Source organism: Culex pipiens, unplaced genomic scaffold (genome assembly GCF_016801865.2).
Source record: "Culex pipiens pallens isolate TS unplaced genomic scaffold, TS_CPP_V2 Cpp_Un0003, whole genome shotgun sequence".
Classification (NCBI taxonomy): domain Eukaryota; kingdom Metazoa; phylum Arthropoda; class Insecta; order Diptera; family Culicidae; genus Culex; species Culex pipiens.
In genome coordinates, this window is record NW_026292820.1 from 56828 (window position 1) to 77189 (window position 20362).

General features: G+C 34.4%; 1 protein-coding gene across 1 annotated transcript; it reads right to left on the reverse strand.

Annotated features, from left to right (window-relative positions):
• Positions 1-2629: 2629 nt before the first annotated feature.
• LOC128093705 (TBC1 domain family member 5 homolog A-like) lies at positions 2630-14111 on the reverse strand. Its single transcript, XM_052711372.1, has 2 exons — positions 13814-14111; positions 2630-9213 (listed from the first exon to the last, which is right to left on the reverse strand). Exon 2 carries the CDS (start codon positions 6287-6289, stop codon positions 4601-4603), a length of 1689 nt encoding a protein of 562 aa, XP_052567332.1. The 5' UTR covers positions 6290-9213; positions 13814-14111; the 3' UTR covers positions 2630-4600.
• Positions 14112-20362: the final 6251 nt, after the last annotated feature.

Here is a 20362-nt window from a genome sequence, read left to right on the forward strand (position 1 = left end):
CAAATTCCGAAGTGTCCCCAAATGGCCACCGGTAAACGGTGACCCGTTCCGGAGTGGCCAGGTTTGGCCAGAGGACATTGGTATCACTTAAAACGGTCACAGTTTTTAATTTGATGAATTTTGATACGTCACATGACCTGGTTCCTTGTAAATTCCGAAGTGTCCCCAAATGGCCACCGGTAACCGGTGACCCGTTCCGGAGTGGCCAGGTTGGTCCAGGGTCCGTTGGCTGCCCTCGAATTGTGCAGGTTCCAGGTATTTGTCATTTGCGGCCAAAAATTCCAAAATCGGTAAAATTATCTAATTTTGCCATCCGATTGATTGTAGAAAACTAAATCCGTACCCGAGCCAAAATTAAATAGTTCGTCACGTAATCAGTGAATGATACCCTACAACTGTCACTTTCCCGTTAAATAATTTCTGAACGTTCTTCGTCTCTGTTTCAAAGCTGTGGCTCCGCCCACAAATTCATGTTTTTTGTTTGCAATAGCGTGAACAAATGTATGATTTGTTTCCTATTACCATGAACGAAGTTTATGACTACGGAAACAAGAAAAACGTAACCAGACCAGGCGTTACGGTTTTTCGTGAACAAACGTTCATGAAAATCGATTGCAAACATGCATTTGTTCACGGTGCAAAATCTTATCATAAAATTTGCTTTGTTTCCATTTTCATGGTACGTTGTTCACGTTTACGGGAACGGACTTTTTTGCGTGTGTGATTCATGTGAGTATGTTGGAGATTAAAGCTTTTAAAAATATTAGTACCAGCCTTATCTTTTCTGTATACTAGTGAATTACGCCATTGTACACTTTTTCAAGTTATTATAAAAATATGATTTTTCGTGTATGCCGAAAATTTTTAGCAGGCTCCAAAATGAGTTTTTTTTAGATCTGCGCAAAATGTTGGTACAAACTGATAAAAAAAATCAGAGAAATCAACAGATTAGAAAAAACGCATTAACGCATCGCGTGAAAAGTGGTTTATCTATATTATGTAAACTTAGATTTATTTAACGAATTCGGTAAATTCTCAACGATTTTTCAACTGCCGAACGATCGGTAATCTGATCGGTTAAAGTTCAGATTACCGATCGATCAGTTAATTGAAATCCAAGACTAAATGTCAAAACAACCAAACTATTCGGTATAGTTTTGTATCGAATTATGAACTGCCTGTTAAATGGAGTCACAATGCGTGTCCCAAAAAAAATCAAATTCAAAAAGATAACATCTAACATTAACTATAAGAGATTCGTTTTCTTAAAATCAGCATCCCGCTTGCCTTATTTTGGCTCCTAAGGCTAGATTAAAAACAAAGTTAATCAACAAAACGACGACAGTCGTAAAAAAGTTAAAACTTTTTTCAATGTTGTCAATTTTTGCATCGTGTACCACTAGCTCAGTGATAAATCCAATGATTGCCATGCTATGTTTGCTTTCAATCCATAATTACGGATGATTTCGCACTACTTAAAAAGCACCTGAAGTTTTTAACTCACTTTTTTTACTTTTTTCCACACAAACAAAGATGGCTGACCAAGATTCGGAAACCGTGTAAATTTTTCTATAATTTTCTACCGACTTTTGGTAAACATTTCAAACAACAGAAAATCGGTCAAAAAATTTAACAAATATTGGTCAAGTTTTTTTTTTCTACCGGATTATCGATTACAGACAATAAGTTTTAAGTTTACCGATGAAATCTCTTGTTTTAGGCGTTTTTATACCGATTTCGATAAACAAAAACCAAGTGTATGAGTACCAAAATATTAATTTGATCTTAACAGATCCTCAAAATTCGATTTGAAACTTCATGCATTGTATTCACTCTTTATATGAATGATGTTCCAATCCAGTGCTGCATATCCGACAACTCTGATTAAATTAGCGATTAATTGCTGCTTGTTACACTGAAAGAATAAGACTGTTGAAATGAGTACAAATAGCTGTCAATCTTCAAACTTCTAGCAGGAAATGTAGAAAATAGAAGTTGAATCGCAGCAAGTTGGCGACTAAACCTAATCATTCAATTTTTTATTCGTCTCTGCCACACCCAGCGATCAAGTGACCGTCAGGAAAAACGAGATCAACCATGTTTCGATCTGATCGTGTGTATCGGACCGAGTGTCCGAGCGGGATAACTGTGATATTATGCACTGGTTAAGATAACACTTGCACATTGATTTTAACTGCTTTTATTTATTACATTGACATGAGTACTGACTGACACAAGCACAAGCACAAACCCAAGCACAAGACTATTTAGCTGCACAACTGATAACAGAGCACAAGCATAAGGAACACTGACTAATGACTGCACAATACAAAAAGACACCCCGACTGAACAAGCTCAGGCCGTTAAATACTAAGATCACTGAACTGTGGATCTACCAGTGCCCTAGGTCGTGGTCGAAAAATGTTATACAAAACATCAGGTGTCAAGCGTTACCGCTACCTGAATGTTTTGTATAACACACCGCGTGTGCTAGACCATTTACCGTTGTCGTGAACTTGACATTGTTCATGACAAACAATAACTGTAGTCTATGTATAGTAGGTAAGCGACTTAGGGTCGCTACATCTCCCCTTCCTTAACAGCTTGAAATTAATCTTGAAGAGATTGATTTCAAGTAGATAGTTGTAAGTTTTTGGTAAAATATTATAATTTTTCCTAACTTTACGTTGGTCCTTGCTACCTCAGGGATGTCTTCTTGGATGTCTTCCGTCTCGCGTTATGACTCTGGGGTGTCTTCGGGGATAATCACGGTTGTCCTGGCTGCTTCGATGATGTACGTCTGGGCTGTGTTGACGATATTGACTCTGTTGTTCCAACCGTTGACTTTTCGCTGTTAAGTGTTCAATCTGTTGTTGATGCCATCTCTTGTTAAACTTTTCGTATCTCGTTGGCTTGATACGGTATGATTGAACTTCCATTAGTTCATTAGATCAATTCTGTCAAGGCAAACACTGCCAAAAATATGGTTCAGGCAACCATTGCCAAAATAAATGCAATCTAAGTTCATTGCTAAGCCGCTAATAACACTCCGGTTATTAATGCATAAGGCGCAATCTAGGAGCATCATCTCCCAGTCGCCGTCGTTTAAATCGTATGTTGATACCGTATACATTTGTCTTTCCAACGAGATTCCATCGATCTCTCATCTTGCCATTCTCCTTGCCACAGTTTAGACCATCAGCTTCGTCAACATCCATGGTAACACCATACAACATTGAGTAACATTGAAGATCACCAATTTTCATCATCTGGAGTAACGCCAAGGACCCTTCGTTGTCCTATCTTGAAGACCCCAGCGTCATTGATTGCGGATGTTGAAGTTTGAAGTTACCTCTGCTCCCTAGCAGAGTGGATTCTGCTCTCTAAGGACTGGCTCAAAATTCTAAACCCTAAGTTTTTTTTTGTTTTTATACTTTGAATTGCCATTTTTTTTAATTTGCAGATTTTTTTTTAAATATAATGATTATTTAAATATAATGATTATCTCTACGAATTGGCTAAGTCCCATATTTTATTTGCTAGGCGGCATTTAATTTTGATTGACTCTCAATTTGTTTTTTTTTTAATATTTTATAAACAAAATGATTGGTTATTTTCAAACCATACTTATATTTTTTTTTTCATTCATTTTATTTATCGTTCTTCTCACAGACCTCTTACATTCATCTTGCATGCATACAGGTTTAAATTGAATGATATTAAATTTTGGTGAATAGAATAGTCCGAATCATTTACTGGCATCATTCAATTTATATACTTACATAAATGATCCGACCGATCATTCCCCCTATGACCCCGAAAAGTTGGTAGTAGGTGTGCTGAAAAGAAAAGTCTCAAGCAAAGGGAAATTCTCGCATGCAAGCATATTAGTATAAAATGCAATGTTTTTTTAAATATTATTTTTATTTTTTTAACATGATAAAACTCAAATTCTTCTTAAAAGTACTAAACGAATTTACATCGTAATCGTTTTCATTGACAGCGTACACATTATTAGCGTGTGTGTCATCAAGTAAAAATATACTTTGAAGAGCATTTTGCTAACTTTTTTTTTTGAGTAGAGGATTAAACCTAATGATGAAACCATCGATAGGCAAATCTTTAAGGGTGCACAGCAACAAAGGAAGTTGTTGTCTTCTTGTTTCAAATTTGCCAAACTTACGGACCCAATCCTGCAATAACGGCATTGTAAAATTAGTCAAACTTTGTTGTAAATTGATTTGTGGACAGTACTTTAGGGGATGAATAACAAAATATTGCAATAGTAAACGTAGTTTTGAAGATACTAAAATGTCTGTAATAAAAATTTGGGTGCATAAGCTCTGGTTGATGTGCACCGTTAAAGGCATATTTCATTATGCGGGTGAGTTACTACAATACGGATTTAATTTTTTTTAAAACCATTTTGTGAACGTGATAATAAGAGTCCACACTCATGAATAAAGTTATAAAGAGCACTGCACTTGAGCGACCATTATGTTTAATCAATCACTTCTTTTTAAAATAAATATCCTTTTCATTTCAATTTTCATTCGACATTCTTCGATAATGTGTCCAGTCCAAATTATCAAAAACATATTTAGCTTCCTTTCATACGAAATCTTTTAAAATCTTCAAGCTTTTGTGATGATTGCAATACATTTTGACTGTTCAAAATAAATGGTTTAATTTCTTCAATTGAATTTGAGTTCTCTTTTCTATCACCATCATTCAATGATGATATCGACCGAGAGTTGAATTTATCTGTGTGATATTGTTTTAATGTTTTAAACGTTCTAACTTGTTCTAATGCAATCGGGTTCGTTGTTTCAACCCATGCAATATCACTTTCTAGGATCTCATTGGCATCTTTTGGATTATACTGGCTTTCAAAAACGGTATCTTTTATAGGATCAAATTTCAATACAACAACTTGTTCTTGATGAACTCCATTTTGAATTTCCTCAGTCGTTTTCTGATTAAATATCCATTGAGGAATAATTATGTTTGAATCGTTAATCTCAGCATAAATCTTTGTTAAATCATAAATAATTTCTTTGTCATCTGATTTATTATATTCTTCTTTAAAATAATCAGACGTAGTTGCAACATCATCATTTATTTCATTTATTTGGGTCAACTGATCTAACTCTTCATTAACATTCAAAACTTGTACTTCGATTTCACTGTGTGTAGTTGGTTCATCTGCAGTATTTTCTTCAAATAAATTGTCACCTTTCCATGCCGCAGTAGTTAGCACAATACTCAAATTTTCACTATTTTCAGCAAGTTCGATGTGCTCATCGTAATTTGAATTTGAAATATCTATTACATTTTTAGACTCATAATTTTGATTAAAATCTTCAAAACTATGCACTAGTTCTGACTCTTCTGTTACAAAAACTGAACAATTATCTGAATAATTTAGTAAATTATTCTGATTGTCCATTTCTTGTTGACTGAAATTAGCATTTCTGTTATCAAACCAGTCTGAACCATTAGTCTGGTTATTAAAATTGCTATCATTAAAATTTTGAGACTGGTTTCTGTCTTGCCATTGTGGGCGATTTTCAAAATTTTGAAATTTGTTGTTTTTCCTCCCATGATAATATGGTCTACTGTTTGAGTTTGAATTAGAGCTATAGTTATAATGGCGTTTGTTAAATGATGTACATCCACCGTTAAAATCATCTGAGTGATAACGAATTGCATCATCGTAATTGTTATTTGTATAATTTTGTTTCATTGCTGAACTGGTATTAATTGCTTCAATATATCTGCACTTTTTGACTAATTCTGCAACTAAGTCTTCATAATCATCAGCTTGGATATTTGCTGCAAGTTTCACAACATTGTAATCTCTCAAACCTGAGATAAAATTTGATTTAAATTGTCTATTTGCATAGACGTTATTCCCAAGCTTTTTAATAGAAGCATGAATTTTGTCAGCCCTCTCTTTATAATCTTCAAAAGATTCATGATACAATTGCTTTAAACTATAAACTTCCATGATAATCTGCTCAATACTTAATTTTTCTTCAAAGGCATTTCTCAAAGCTAGTTTGGTTTCATTCCAAGTTTCTTTAATTATATTGTCAGCTTTATCTAGCGCTTTCCCATGAAACTTCATGCGAACTACTACAAGTAGTTGATGTTCCCAATGAAGGTTGACATTATTTTCATTACCTTGTGCAAAAAGGTCTATAAATGCAATAAAATTTTGTAGATGGTTATGAGATCCATCAAATTTTGGAATGCAAATTACTGCCTCTTTCAGATCAAACACCATTTTGTTATTTTATAATTTAAAATTGAAATTTATAAGTGATGCATAACAATGAACATTTTATTCAAACACTTTTACTCAACGAAATAGCTTTGAAGTACTGACTTCTCCATCAAATCATCAAACAATATTACTTTTTTCACAAAAAAAACAGAACTTAAAACTAAAAGGTACTCACCATGTTATCAGTAGAATGATGATCATCCTCTCGTGGTGGCCTGCCTCGCTTACGGATGAAATCGTCAAAGTCGTCGAAACAGCAACACACAAATTCACGAAAAACGGTCACAAACAATACTCAGTTCTGCGTGGTTCTAGAATTCACGAGTAATACACCCACACTTTTGCTTCCTTGTATCTTCTAATCAAAATCGAGTGCTGTAACAATTATTACTTAAGTCAGTCAGAAATGGCGTTTTCCTTTTTCCTAGCGGTTAGTTTCCGCTGTCACCAGATGTATCGGACCGAGTGTCCGAGCGGGATAACTGTGATATTATGCACTGGTTAAGATAACACTTGCACATTGATTTTAACTGCTTTTATTTATTACATTGACATGAGTACTGACTGACACAAGCACAAGCACAAACCCAAGCACAAGACTATTTAGCTGCACAACTGATAACAGAGCACAAGCATAAGGAACACTGACTAATGACTGCACAATACAAAAAGACACCCCGACTGAACAAGCTCAGGCCGTTAAATACTAAGATCACTGAACTGTGATCTACCAGTGCCCTAGGTCGTGGTCGAAAAATGTTATACAAAACATCAGGTGTCAAGCGTTACCGCTACCTGAATGTTTTGTATAACACACCGCGTGTGCTAGACCATTTACCGTTGTCGTGAACTTGACATTGTTCATGACAAACAATAACTGTAGTCTATGTATAGTAGGTAAGCGACTTAGGGTCGCTACACGTGCTTTTTCAAACCCTGCAACTTGCTGCAAGAACAAAATACTGGATATGTTTGTTTTTTTTTCTGAAATCGCATGCGATTTCGACCAAACTGCATCGATAACTCAAAAGTGATAAAAATGCGTTTAGACATTTTTAGTTATAACTTTTTTAATATAAACATTTTTAGTTATAACTTCAGCCAAACAAAATGTCAATGCGTTTTTCTCGGAAGGTCGAAATGGCAGATGCGACAAGTTAGCACGATCACGTTATTGATGTTTATGTGATCATATGGCACGTTCTGACTGCGCTGTGAAAACAAGTTAACAGAAATTCGTTCAATAGTAATCTAAAATTCGTATTTAAAATACTGTTTTTGGTGTTTATACAAAACTTACGCCAAAATCGGGAAAGTCAATGTTAACTTTGGGGTGGTGCTAAAAAAGAAGGAGTGGAATTCCGGATTATTGCATGTTTCGATACTATAAACAGCTCCGCTAAATTTGAGCATCATCAGAAAAAGTCAACTTTGAATTTTACTTTTTTGTATACAGTTAATTGAGTGACAGGACCCATAGGTTAGTTCAAAACTGTTAGAGGTTAGTAAAACCACTATGATCACTGCAAAGCAATTAACATAATAAAGAGAAAACTGGATATAAGAAAAAGTTCAGCTTTCTTCGTCTGTTTGGTATGATTCAATCGCAAATGCCACAAGTAATGTCAAATTCTGTGCAATCCCAACGATTGCTAGTGGGAGAGAGAGCTATGGGATGTGACCACATTACCATATAAATGGTATAATTACCCATTGCACAGAATGCACGGCAAGTTTGGTGACCCTGATGCATTTTCCACGCACATTAAACTGCAGAAACATTTGCTCACGACAGCCTCATTTTTTTTCTTTATTTCAGGCTCACGCTCGCTGTATCTATATAGTAAATGGTATATCGTCCTCTCTTTATCCACTTAGTCGCTTCAATTTGGATACGTTCCTCCACCCCACCGACAAGGGTTAATCCACTGAAGCGTCTGTGTTGTTGTTGCTGCTGCTGTAGCGGACACCACCACCATCCACCCGCCCCGGAATGACTGGAAGAGGAGCAAAATAATTGATAAGAGAAAAATAAAACAACAATTTATATGATATCTTTTTATGTTAATCCCAATGTTTTAATGCTTGCATATGCGCTCTTGTTATTTTCGTTAGCGCTTGTACTTGTTTGCCTCACTCTATCTCTCTCTCCCTGTGTTCTGTTTCGCTTCACTTGGCTTATTTTCAACATCTTTTCGTTTTTTTTTGGATCTGCAAAGTGCTAATATGCTTTTTAGTGCGAGTTTCCCAACCGTTCGGTTGAACTTTTTTCTTTTGTTTCCTTCTTTTCGCTTGGATTTCGAAACTTCTCGTCGACAACGGCGGCGTCTGCTGCAAGTAACAACCGAACGGCGGCGGCAGCGCCTGCCTGGATCTGTGTTATCCAATTCCAATTCGATATGGCCTCATAGCCTCCTGCGTTTTCATCCCCTTCAGCTCCGGTGCCTTAGTCTTAGCAGCAGCAGGCGGCGATCAACGAATTGTAATCAAGTTCCCAAGATTATGCTCCGGTTCGTTCGCTCGTTGGAGGGTGTGCCTGCGTCCGTAGTGTGTGCTGAGGCACGTTTTCGTCGATTTTTATTTGCTCCACAGACAGAACAACCTCTCCTTCTACATCGATATGTGCGTACATCGGAGGGTACGAGTCCTACATATGTACTTTTATTCTGTGGCTCCTATTCGACGCGCCTACACAAATTTCGCTCTTTCTTTCTTTTGCCTCGATTTTGTTTTCTGCCTTTCTGCCACCCTCTCGCAGGAAGTACTCGTCGACGTTGCAATATTGCTCCATGTAACGACTAAAAGGTATTATGTTTGTGCTTTGGGTGCTACCAGGCAGCATTGTGGCCCCATGTCAGGGCCATGTAACTGCGAGGATGCTGCTGGAGGCTGTATTTCTACGGTATTGTATGTTTGTGTGTGAACTGTAATGTAGAGAGATACCGTTCTGTTTACCGTTCAACATCGATTGATTTGTTTGAGCAATGTTTATATTAGCAATGGGATTGAAAAAAGTTAAGTGATTGAAAATTGTTTTTTGACGTCTACTTTTGAATAGTTCGATTTGCCCTTGCAAATATTTAACAAATTTGATGTTAATACAAGTTGATAATCGAGTGAGAAACTAAACGAGTAATGTTAGAAATTCAGAAAGTGTTAAATTAAACTTGCAAAAATTCCCAATATTTGTAATTGATTAACATGACCACTAAGTTGGGGAGCCCATAGTTTACCTTAAATAACTGGCAGTCACAACTATTAAATTAAAAACGAAGATACTTAAAATTAACTGACTTCTATTCTTCAATGTTATTTTAAAATTTGGAGGCTAGTAATTTTTAATTTTGAAAAGGTACCAAAAAAGAATTGCCAGTTAATTAAAACTCTGGCATTTTTTAAATATTTAAGAACGCCAATTGTTAATATTAGGTTCAGTTTAATAAAACTAAAATTTCCGGGTCCCAAGAATTCCCAGGAAATTGCAAAATTCAACTCTCGCTTCCCGGGAAATTGAAAATCTCGAGAATCGTCACCATCTAGGAGTGATCGTTGATCAATTCGACTCTAGTCACTAATGATAAAGTATAATAGGACCTATAAATCAAAGATGTCGGCCAAATTGACTGTGATAGAATATTGAAACAATGCATTTTGTAATTTAATACGTAATTATTTAAATTTGACTAAAATGGAATGTAAATTAATACGTAGCTATTTTAATTTTACTAAAATGGGATAGCAGAATTTAAATGTAATGATAAAAATAAGAAAATGAAATGAAAATTGATTCAATAATCCGAAGCCCTTACAAACCTTCAGATAATCGAACTTCGGATAATCGAAAGTTTGGATAATTGAGGCTTCGGATAATCAATTTTGGACTGTACCTAAGTTTATAATATCATGAAAATAAATGGGATTCTTCCCAATTTTGTGAACGCAACCTATTTTTTCCGTGCATTTTATTTAATAGCCATTTAGATTTATAAAATGACTTTTGTATTTTATTTTCAATTTAAAGTTAACTACCGTCAGTTAGAGGGGTCAATGGGTCTGGGGTGTGAGATTGGGTCAAAGTTATTTTTACGGCTTTAAATACTTGTTTTTGAAACAAATTCTGTCATTTTGGCAGCTGTCTTAAGTTGATGTACGTCTCGAAAAGTCATCTTCTTCTTCTATCTATGTATATAAAAAAAATCGACGGTTTTGTTCGAACGCGAATCAGTTCGATACGGAGCGTCGGATCGAGGTGCTCTTTGTTGCGCTGGGTTCGTGTAAGTCCAATGAAGGTTTATACGCTAATAAATTGACCCTTTGGCCACTTTGAATCCGATTCCGGAGCATCGGAAAATTGTATGGAGAAAGTTACGCAATATCATGTTTGGAGGCTGAATAAGCAAAAAATCAAAAAATGTCAACAAACGAAAAAAAGGGCAGAACGAAGTTTGTCGGGTAAGGCTTGTTTTAATATATTTGTTGGAATTTCTCGAAAGGTACTCAAATGTAACCAAAAATACCTTTAAGGGTGTCCCACAGAACTTCATAAAGAGCAAAACTTCAACAATTTTTATACCAAATGAGTACGATACCATAAGAAGAAGCATTTTTGAATTTCGTACCGTGAAACCAGAACAGATTGCTTCCAGGTTTCCGATGGCATGAACTATTTTCATGTTTACGAAATCTCTTTTTAGCGTTTAAGAATCACGTCTTTGATGTTCAAATTGAACTTCAAAATTGGTAATTGGTAATGAAATGAAATTTAAGAAAAGCATGTTTAAAATAATGTGTTTTAAAAATATATTTAAGGGGTTACATACATGTAGAAAATCACAAAATTTCATATTACAGAAAATTTATTGAATCCACTAAAAAGATGATTTTCAATCACTCCTGAAAGTTTTATGAAGATATTATATGATTAAACAAAGTTAGAGACGATTTTAAGCTCAACATTTTGCCGTGCGCAAAGCGGACTGTCAAACTTTTTGAGCGTTTTTCTCGAAACACCGAGTTGATTTACGGGTGCCACGATATCTCGAGATGGGATGGACCAAATTGGCTGAAATTCGGATTGACGAAGCCCGATTTTGAAATTTTATATGAATAACACAAAAATATTTTTATCTTTTTTAAAAATAAGTTTTTCGAAAATCGGCCTTCGTCATGCACACAGGACCGGTTTAACGAGTCTCCACCAAAGTGTTAAGATATCGTGGCACCCGTTTTTTGAAACTGCTATCTTCAAATAGCTATATCTCGGCAATGATAAAACCAAATTTCTTCTAATTTGTTTTGATAATAGATAAAAATGAATATTTTAATGCCCTGAAAACAGATTTTAAATAAAATTAAGTGTGAGCTCACACCTCACCTTTGACTTTTTTTTCGATTTACATGTATGTAACCTCTTAAATGTATTTAGTTAACATGATGATTAAAAAATGAATTACTCGTTTAATACACATGGGTAATTCTCCGCCAACTCACACAGCAGTTGCCCCGACCCCTCTTCGATTTGCGTGAAACTTTGTCCTAAGGGGTAACTTTTGTCCCTGATCACGAATCCGAGGTCCGTTTTTTGATATCTCGTGACGGAGGGGCGGTACGACCCCTTCCATTTTTGAACATGCGAAAAAAGAGGTGTTTTTCAATAATTTGCAGCCTGAAACGTTGATGAGATAGAAATTTGGTGTCAAAGGGACTTTTATGTAAAATTAGACGCCCGATTTGATGGCGTACTCAAAATTCCGAAAAAACGTATTTTTCATCGAAAAAAACACTAAAAAAGTTTTAAACATTCTCCCATTTTCCGTTACTCGACTGTAAAAAATTTTGGAACATGTCATTTTATGGGAAATTTAATGTACTTTTCGAATCTACATTGTCCCAGAAGGGTCATTTTTTCATTTAGAACAAAAATTTTCATTTTAAAATTTCGTGTTTTTTCTAACTTTGCAGGGTTATTTTTTAGAGTGTAACAATGTTCTACAAAGTTGTAGAGCAGACAATTACAAAAATTTTGATATATAGACATAAGGGGTTTGCTTGTAAACATCACGAGTTATCGCGATTTTACGAAAAAAAGTTTTGAAAAAGTTGGTCGTCATCGATCATGGCCGTTCATGGTCACCCGCGACAGACACGGACGACGAAACAAAGAGAAACGCAAAAAGCAACATTTTCAAAACTTTTTTTCGTAAAATCGCGATAACTTGTGATGTTTATAAGCAAACCCCTTATGTCTATATATCAAAATTTTTGTAATTGTCTGCTCTACAACTTTGTAGAACATTGTTACACTCTAAAAAATAACCCTGCAAAGTTAGAAAAAACACGAAATTTTAAAATGAAAAATTTTGTTCTAAATGAAAAAATGACCCTTCTGGGACAATGTAGATTCGAAAAGTACATTAAATTTCCCATAAAATGACATGTTCCAAAATTTTTTACAGTCGAGTAACGGAAAATGGGAGAATTTTTAAAACTTTTTTAGTGTTTTTTTCGATGAAAAATACGTTTTTTCGTAATTCTGAGTACGCCATCAAATCGGGCGTCTAATTTTACATAAAAGTCCCTTTGACACCAAATTTCTATCTCATCACCGTTTCAGGCTGCAAATTATTGAAAAACACCTCTTTTTTCGCATGTTCAAAAATGGAAGGGGTCGTACCGCCCCTCCGTCACAAGATATCAAAAAACGGACCTCGGATTCGTGATCAGGGACAAAAGTTACCCCTTAGGACAAAGTTTCACGCAAATCGAAGAGGGGTCGGGGCAACTTTTCCCGATTTCGTGTGAGTTGGTAGAGAATTACCCACATACATGGATCAAGCCGCAGCGTTACTTTGCATTTTTAACAATTTGAATTTAATTGTAGTTTCCGCTAAATTGATGACATACAGAATGTTGTAATCTTTCAATGGCAATGTCTTTAAAATGAAGAAACAACCATAACCAAGTGAAACATATTAGCAAAAATGGAGCTTAAGCGAAAACATGAAACGGAACGATGTAGTATTAAGTGAACCAACCAATATCCTACAATGTTTAAGTGTGTCTGTATGTTGCGGGCGCGCGCTCGTGTATCTGTGTCTCTAAACAAATATTGTAATATGTTCCGAGAAACTTTTTTATTTTTATTGTTTCCACTTAAACCACGCAGCAACTTTGCGCTCTTTCTCTCTGCTACTGCTGCTGGAGAACCGCGTTAAGACCACCCACCAACCACCCCAAAAAACACCATTAAACCACTACCACACTACTATTCCATCACCACCTTTTTTGTTGAACAGAAGCTGCTGCTGCCTTCTCTCTTGCTCTGTTTTTTTTTTAATTCTTGTAGTTGCTCCATAACGAGTGCATACGACGAAGACTGGGCGACGAGCATGTGTACCAGTAGCAGCAGCAAACAGGTCTCTGTGTACCACCAATAGCAGCACGCTTGTGGTACAGCGGGAAGCGGTACAGATGATGAATTCAGACGAATAAAAATAACACACAAAGCATTATGATGGTACCCACCTTGCTTGCACCAACATAGTGTGAAAAAGAAACCACAATCCCCTGGGATGCCCTGCCGCATACGCAAGTTCAGGCAAGACCAAGGAACCATCATCCATCATAGCCGCCCTTCCCTGCCTTGTACTATCTTGTAGTTCGTGGTGCGGTCAACGGTGGCAGCTCCGGAACGCGACTCCTCCAACCGGAGTCTTCTCGTAAGGAGACCATGTTGAGAGTGAAATGCCGACGGAACTCCAAACATCCAAATGACGACGATCCAATTCATCAGCCCTGGCCGCGCGCAATTTCACGATTGGATCACACACGTATACGCGGATGTGTTCTCGCGTTACGTTGGACAGATCTTTTGGTTCAAACCCACCACGAGGCGTGTCACCCGTTCGTCGTCGTCGTCTTTTGCGACTCGCGACGTTTTTCCGTCTCTTTCTTTCAGAGTGCACTCACAAACACACATACACAAAGAGTTTTGTCCGCTCAAGACGCTCCCTTTCGCGTTCGACTGTATTGGTCAGGCTCCCCTTCTCCGGTGGGGCGCTTGGAGAAGAGCAAACTCCAACTTGGTCCCGCAGTATATCCGCGCCTTTTTTTCTCGCTGTTTCCGTTTGAATGCGATGCATTTTTCCTCCCCATCGGGCTGTGGGGCCATGTTGGTGTCTCTTCGATGGAAGTGGTGGTGGATGCACTCTCTTCTTACAGCTTAGATGTACAGCGAAACATCGCCGAAGCAATAACAGATACTTTTTCAAACATGTGTTTGTGGTTCGCCTTTAAGTGGGAAAAAAGTGGCCTGTACTCCACTCGACTCGAACCATTTGTGGAGGAATGGGGGCGGAACAGAAAATTTACACAGATTGAGAGAATAAAATGAGATCTAGGATCCGCGGGGAGTTCGGTACGGGTAGACAAGTCTTGCCAACTGTCGTGCATGTTCAGAATGATGGAGAAATTTTTTGAAGAAGTTTTGGTTGCAAACAAAAGTGTCCGATATTTGTACCAAAAAAGGGTTAAAGTTGAAAAAAATCAAACGCCAGATTAAAATCATGATATACCGTGCGACTCCATGAGTTTGATAGGTAAATGAAAATTAAATGCCCTTGACAGATTCAGCTTTTTCTAAATTGTGATGATGATGATACTAGACGGAGAAAAAATCGTTCCTAAAATAGTGTATAATCGGGAACAATGTGATAACTAAAGTACAAAAACGTTCCATGAAAAAATAGCAAACCATGAACACTTGTTAACATGGTTTAGAAATTAAAGCACTCTGGTGCACATCAAAATAAAATTAATTTTGGAATGTTGAAAATTTGGTTGGTTGAATATTACTTATTTTTGAGTAATATTACTCAAAAAATGTGAACCTGATGAAAATTCATCAATTCCTGATGTAATATTACACATTTTTTGACACAAAATCTGTCAGCGTTTCCTGATGTGATATTTCCATATTTTTTTTGTATGGAAACAAATTTTAACTACGTTTTTGGGTGGGTACTTCTGCTGCTGTAGGGCTTTAATAACAATTTTACAATTTTACAATTTTACAATTTTACAATTATAACAACTGGTGTTCACTCCCAGTCCATACTCGAAGTGAACTAACCTTGTAAGAGATGTGCTTCCGGTGTCAGGGCGTACAAAACCGATGGGACTCTCCCTTATAATACCCAGGGTCGGCGTGACGCTCGAGTTTAATCAAAAGCCAAGAAAACACTGCGAATGACTAAGGGAAACTACTTTATTTTTCGCGTAAGGTCGACAATTTATTCCGGGAATACCTTCCAACTTCCACTAGCTCACACGTCCCGTCCCACTTCCTTATAACTACTCCTACCTCACACGTCCTCTTCTTCTTTTCGCACTTCCGGTGCACGCGTTCGGGGCCCCGTTCTCGCCGCTCTGCCGTCGTCGCTGCTCCTTCCTGCTGTCGTCGACGCTCCTCCGGCGCTCTGCCAAGGGGGTGGCTTCTTCGTCAGTCGGATGGACCCTCCGACGCTTCGGCTGCAGCCTTCAAGGACCCTCGCCTGCCGTCCGCGCCCTTCCTGTGCTTGGTGACGTGCAACAGGCTTCGACGGTGTCCGGGGACTCCGTCGGAACAGTCCGGGGTTAGGGTTCGCGGTTGTAACGGTAACGGCCTGGCGGTCGAACACTGTCCAGCGAGACGCTGACGGTTCGTACGGATGGTTCACCGGGCCGGATGTCGCACGGCCGGGGTGAAACCACGGTGTTCACGCAGTGAACAAAGGAACACAAAGGGGTCCTGGATGAGGGATTCAAAATGGCGGTTAGGGTATTGTCAGGCTTGGGGTTTGTTCGGGGATTTTCCTGGGGGTTTTCCGGTCATACCTGGATGTCCAAATCTCCTACGGGAAACTCCTGCTCTCTCGGCACGGCCACGGATGTAGCTCTTCCGGGCACTTCCCAATCCTTCAAGGATTCAATACTCCAACACTGGTACACTGACTTCGCGGGTAACGGTTGTACTTGCCGACAACCTTCCACTTCTCGATATCCGGACTTAATGACCGAGCAACGGTCGGGTCAAAATCCCGAACCCCTGACCTCTTACGCGCCAACCCATCTCCTCCTCATCCTGTCATCCTCAAGGATTACGCACATTCACCACCCCCAATGGCCGCCCATGCGATGTTATGCAGCAGCGCTCCTGGTGGTGACTAGCGGTAACGACGCACGGTGTGGGACTTCCAGCTTCGGGTTTCTTGCTTGCTGGGCAGCGTCCTGGTAACTTCCCGTCGACAAACACAACGTCTTCTTGGCACAATAATTTACATTTAAATAATTTAACACAAAATTCGCGACGAGTCACATCAATTATTGTACACAACACTCACACTGGTTACACAATTTTACAATTTTACAATTTTACAATTTTACAATTTTACAATTTTACAATTTTACAATTTTACAATTTTACAATTTTACAATTTTACAATTTTACAATTTTACAATTTTACAATTTTACAATTTTACAATTTTACAATTTTACAATTTTACAATTTTACAATTTTACAATTTTACAATTTTACAATTTTACAATTTTACAATTTTACAATTTTACAATTTTACAATTTTACAATTTTTACAATTTTACAATTTTACAATTTTACAATTTTACAATTTACAATTTTACAATTTTACAATTTTACAATTTTACAATTTTACAATTTTACAATTTTACAATTTTACAATTTTACAATTTTACAATTTTACAATTTTACAATTTTACAATTTTACAATTTTACAATTTTACAATTTTACAATTTTACAATTTTACAATTTTACAATTTTACAATTTTACAATTTTACAATTTTACAATTTTACAATTTTACAATTTTACAATTTTACAATTTTACAATTTTACAATTTTACAATTTTACAATTTTACAATTTTACAATTTTACAATTTTACAATTTTACAATTTTACAATTTTACAATTTTACAATTTTACAATTTTACAATTTTACAATTTTACAATTTTACAATTTTACAATTTTACAATTTTACAATTTTACAATTTTACAATTTTACAATTTTACAATTTTACAATTTTACAATTTTACAATTTTACAATTTTACAATTTTACAATTTTACAATTTTACAATTTTACAATTTTACAATTTTACAATTTTACAATTTTACAATTTTACAATTTTACAATTTTACAATTTTACAATTTTACAATTTTTACAATTTTACAATTTTACAATTTTACAATTTTACAATTTACAATTTTACAATTTTACAATTTTGCAATTTTGCAATTCTACAATTTTACAATTTTACAATGTTACAAGTTTACAATTTTACAATTTTACAATTTTACAATTTTACAATTTTACAATTTTACAATTTTACAATTTTACAATTTTACAATTTTACAATTTTACAATTTTACAATTTTACAATTTTACAATTTTACAATTTTACAATTTTACAATTTTACAATTTTACAATTTTACAATTTTACAATTTTACAATTTTACAATTTTACAATTTTACAATTTTACAATTTTACAATTTTACAATTTTACAATTTTACAATTTTACAATTTTACAATTTTACAATTTTACAATTTTACAATTTTACAATTTTACAATTTTACAATTTTACAATTTTACAATTTTACAATTTTACAATTTTACAATTTTACAATTTTACAATTTTACAATTTTACAATTTTACAATTTTACAATTTTACAATTTTACAATTTTACAATTTTACAATTTTACAATTTTACAATTTTACAATTTTACAATTTTACAATTTTACAATTTTACAATTTTACAATTTTACAATTTTACAATTTTACAATTTTACAATTTTACAATTTTACAATTTTACAATTTTACAATTTTACAATTTTACAATTTTACAATTTTACAATTTTACAATTTTACAATTTTACAATTTTACAATTTTACAATTTTACAATTTTACAATTTTACAATTTTACAATTTTACAATTTTACAATTTTACAATTTTACAATTTTACAATTTTACAATTTTACAATTTTACAATTTTACAATTTTACAATTTTACAATTTTACAATTTTACAATTTTACAATTTTACAATTTTACAATTTTACAATTTTACAATTTTACAATTTTACAATTTTACAATTTTACAATTTTACAATTTTACAATTTTACAATTTTACAATTTTACAATTTTACAATTTTACAATTTTACAATTTTACAATTTTACAATTTTACAATTTTACAATTTTACAATTTTACAATTTTACAATTTTACAATTTTACAATTTTACAATTTTACAATTTTACAATTTTACAATTTTACAATTTTACAATTTTACAATTTTACAATTTTACAATTTTACAATTTTACAATTTTACAATTTTACAATTTTACAATTTTACAATTTTACAATTTTACAATTTTACAATTTTACAATTTTACAATTTTACAATTTTACAATTTTACAATTTTACAATTTTACAATTTTACAATTTTACAATTTTACAATTTTACAATTTTACAATTTTACAATTTTACAATTTTACAATTTTACAATTTTACAATTTTACAATTTTACAATTTTACAATTTTACAATTTTACAATTTTACAATTTTACAATTTTACAATTTTACAATTTTACAATTTTACAATTTTACAATTTTACAATTTTACAATTTTACAATTTTACAATTTTACAATTTTACAATTTTACAATTTTACAATTTTACAATTTTACAATTTTACAATTTTACAATTTTACAATTTTACAATTTTACAATTTTACAATTTTACAATTTTACAATTTTACAATTTTACAATTTTACAATTTTACAATTTTACAATTTTACAATTTTACAATTTTACAATTTTACAATTTTACAATTTTACAATTTTACAATTTTACAATTTTACAATTTTACAATTTTACAATTTTACAATTTTACAATTTTACAATTTTACAATTTTACAATTTTACAATTTTACAATTTTACAATTTTACAATTTTACAATTTTACAATTTTACAATTTTACAATTTTATTGAACAGCAGTTAGAAACTGTTGTCTCAAAAACTAACCTAATCCACTTATGAGGTCTTTCCTATCAATAGGTAATATCTGGGTGATGAATAGAAAGAATGCGTAACGTGATTTTCGAATGATCCCACTTTGTTTACATCTACAAAGTAGGAGGCTGTTCAAGCACAAGGATGACTTTATTCTTACTGATAAATGAGTTCTTTTATAATCAGTAGTGTGTGTTTTATTTTGTCTAGTTTTTGACATTTTTTGCTGGTAAATTGTGTGTGTTTTCAAGTTTCGATCGGTTAGAAGATGTTTTTTTTTTACGGGTGACGAAGAACTGCAGCTAGAGTGTCATTCTGCGATGTTGCAGATAAATTCTCTGTCTGATTTTGGAATCCTGCAGCTCTTCCTGGTCCAACGAAAAAACATCGCTAAATATAGTGAAGCTGATCCAACAAACAGAGAAGATTTTCCCTAAACCAGTAGGTTTTCAAACAGAATTAAACAATAAAGACAGCTTCTGGATGGATACAGCCCCATCGACTCCATAAACTACTTCCCTTCATAATTTTAAAAAATGACCATCTCGCCATCAACTTTCTTAAGATTTCTTGACTTCAACTCCATATCCTCAAAAGCCACTCATTTTTCATTCTTGCGAAAAAAAAAACTATTTTTAATTATCGATAACGATACTCTCTTCTTTTGGCGAACAGTAAATTGGTTCCACTTTGACAGTCCAAAATTGAGGCCGTTTTGCGAACCACTATTCAGCACCCAGGGTAATATGATGGGTTTGTACACAAATTTCGTCCAATTTCGTTTAGATCCGGAATAAATAAATACGTAGTTCGTCACTTTTTAGTTTGACTTTGTGAAAAATTGATCAACCACCAACCATTGAGTTTACATAACTTTTGAACTACTTATCGAAGTTAAATTTTATTGAAACTCGTCGGCCTGGATCCGATCCCAGACGGTCCCGGTGGCATTTTTCGAGACGAGATTTGT

Coding starts and splice junctions, on each gene's coding strand:
- LOC128093705 (XM_052711372.1), bottom strand. CDS start 6,289: ATGGTGTTTGATCTGAAAGAGGCAGTAATTTGCATTCCAAAATTTGAT.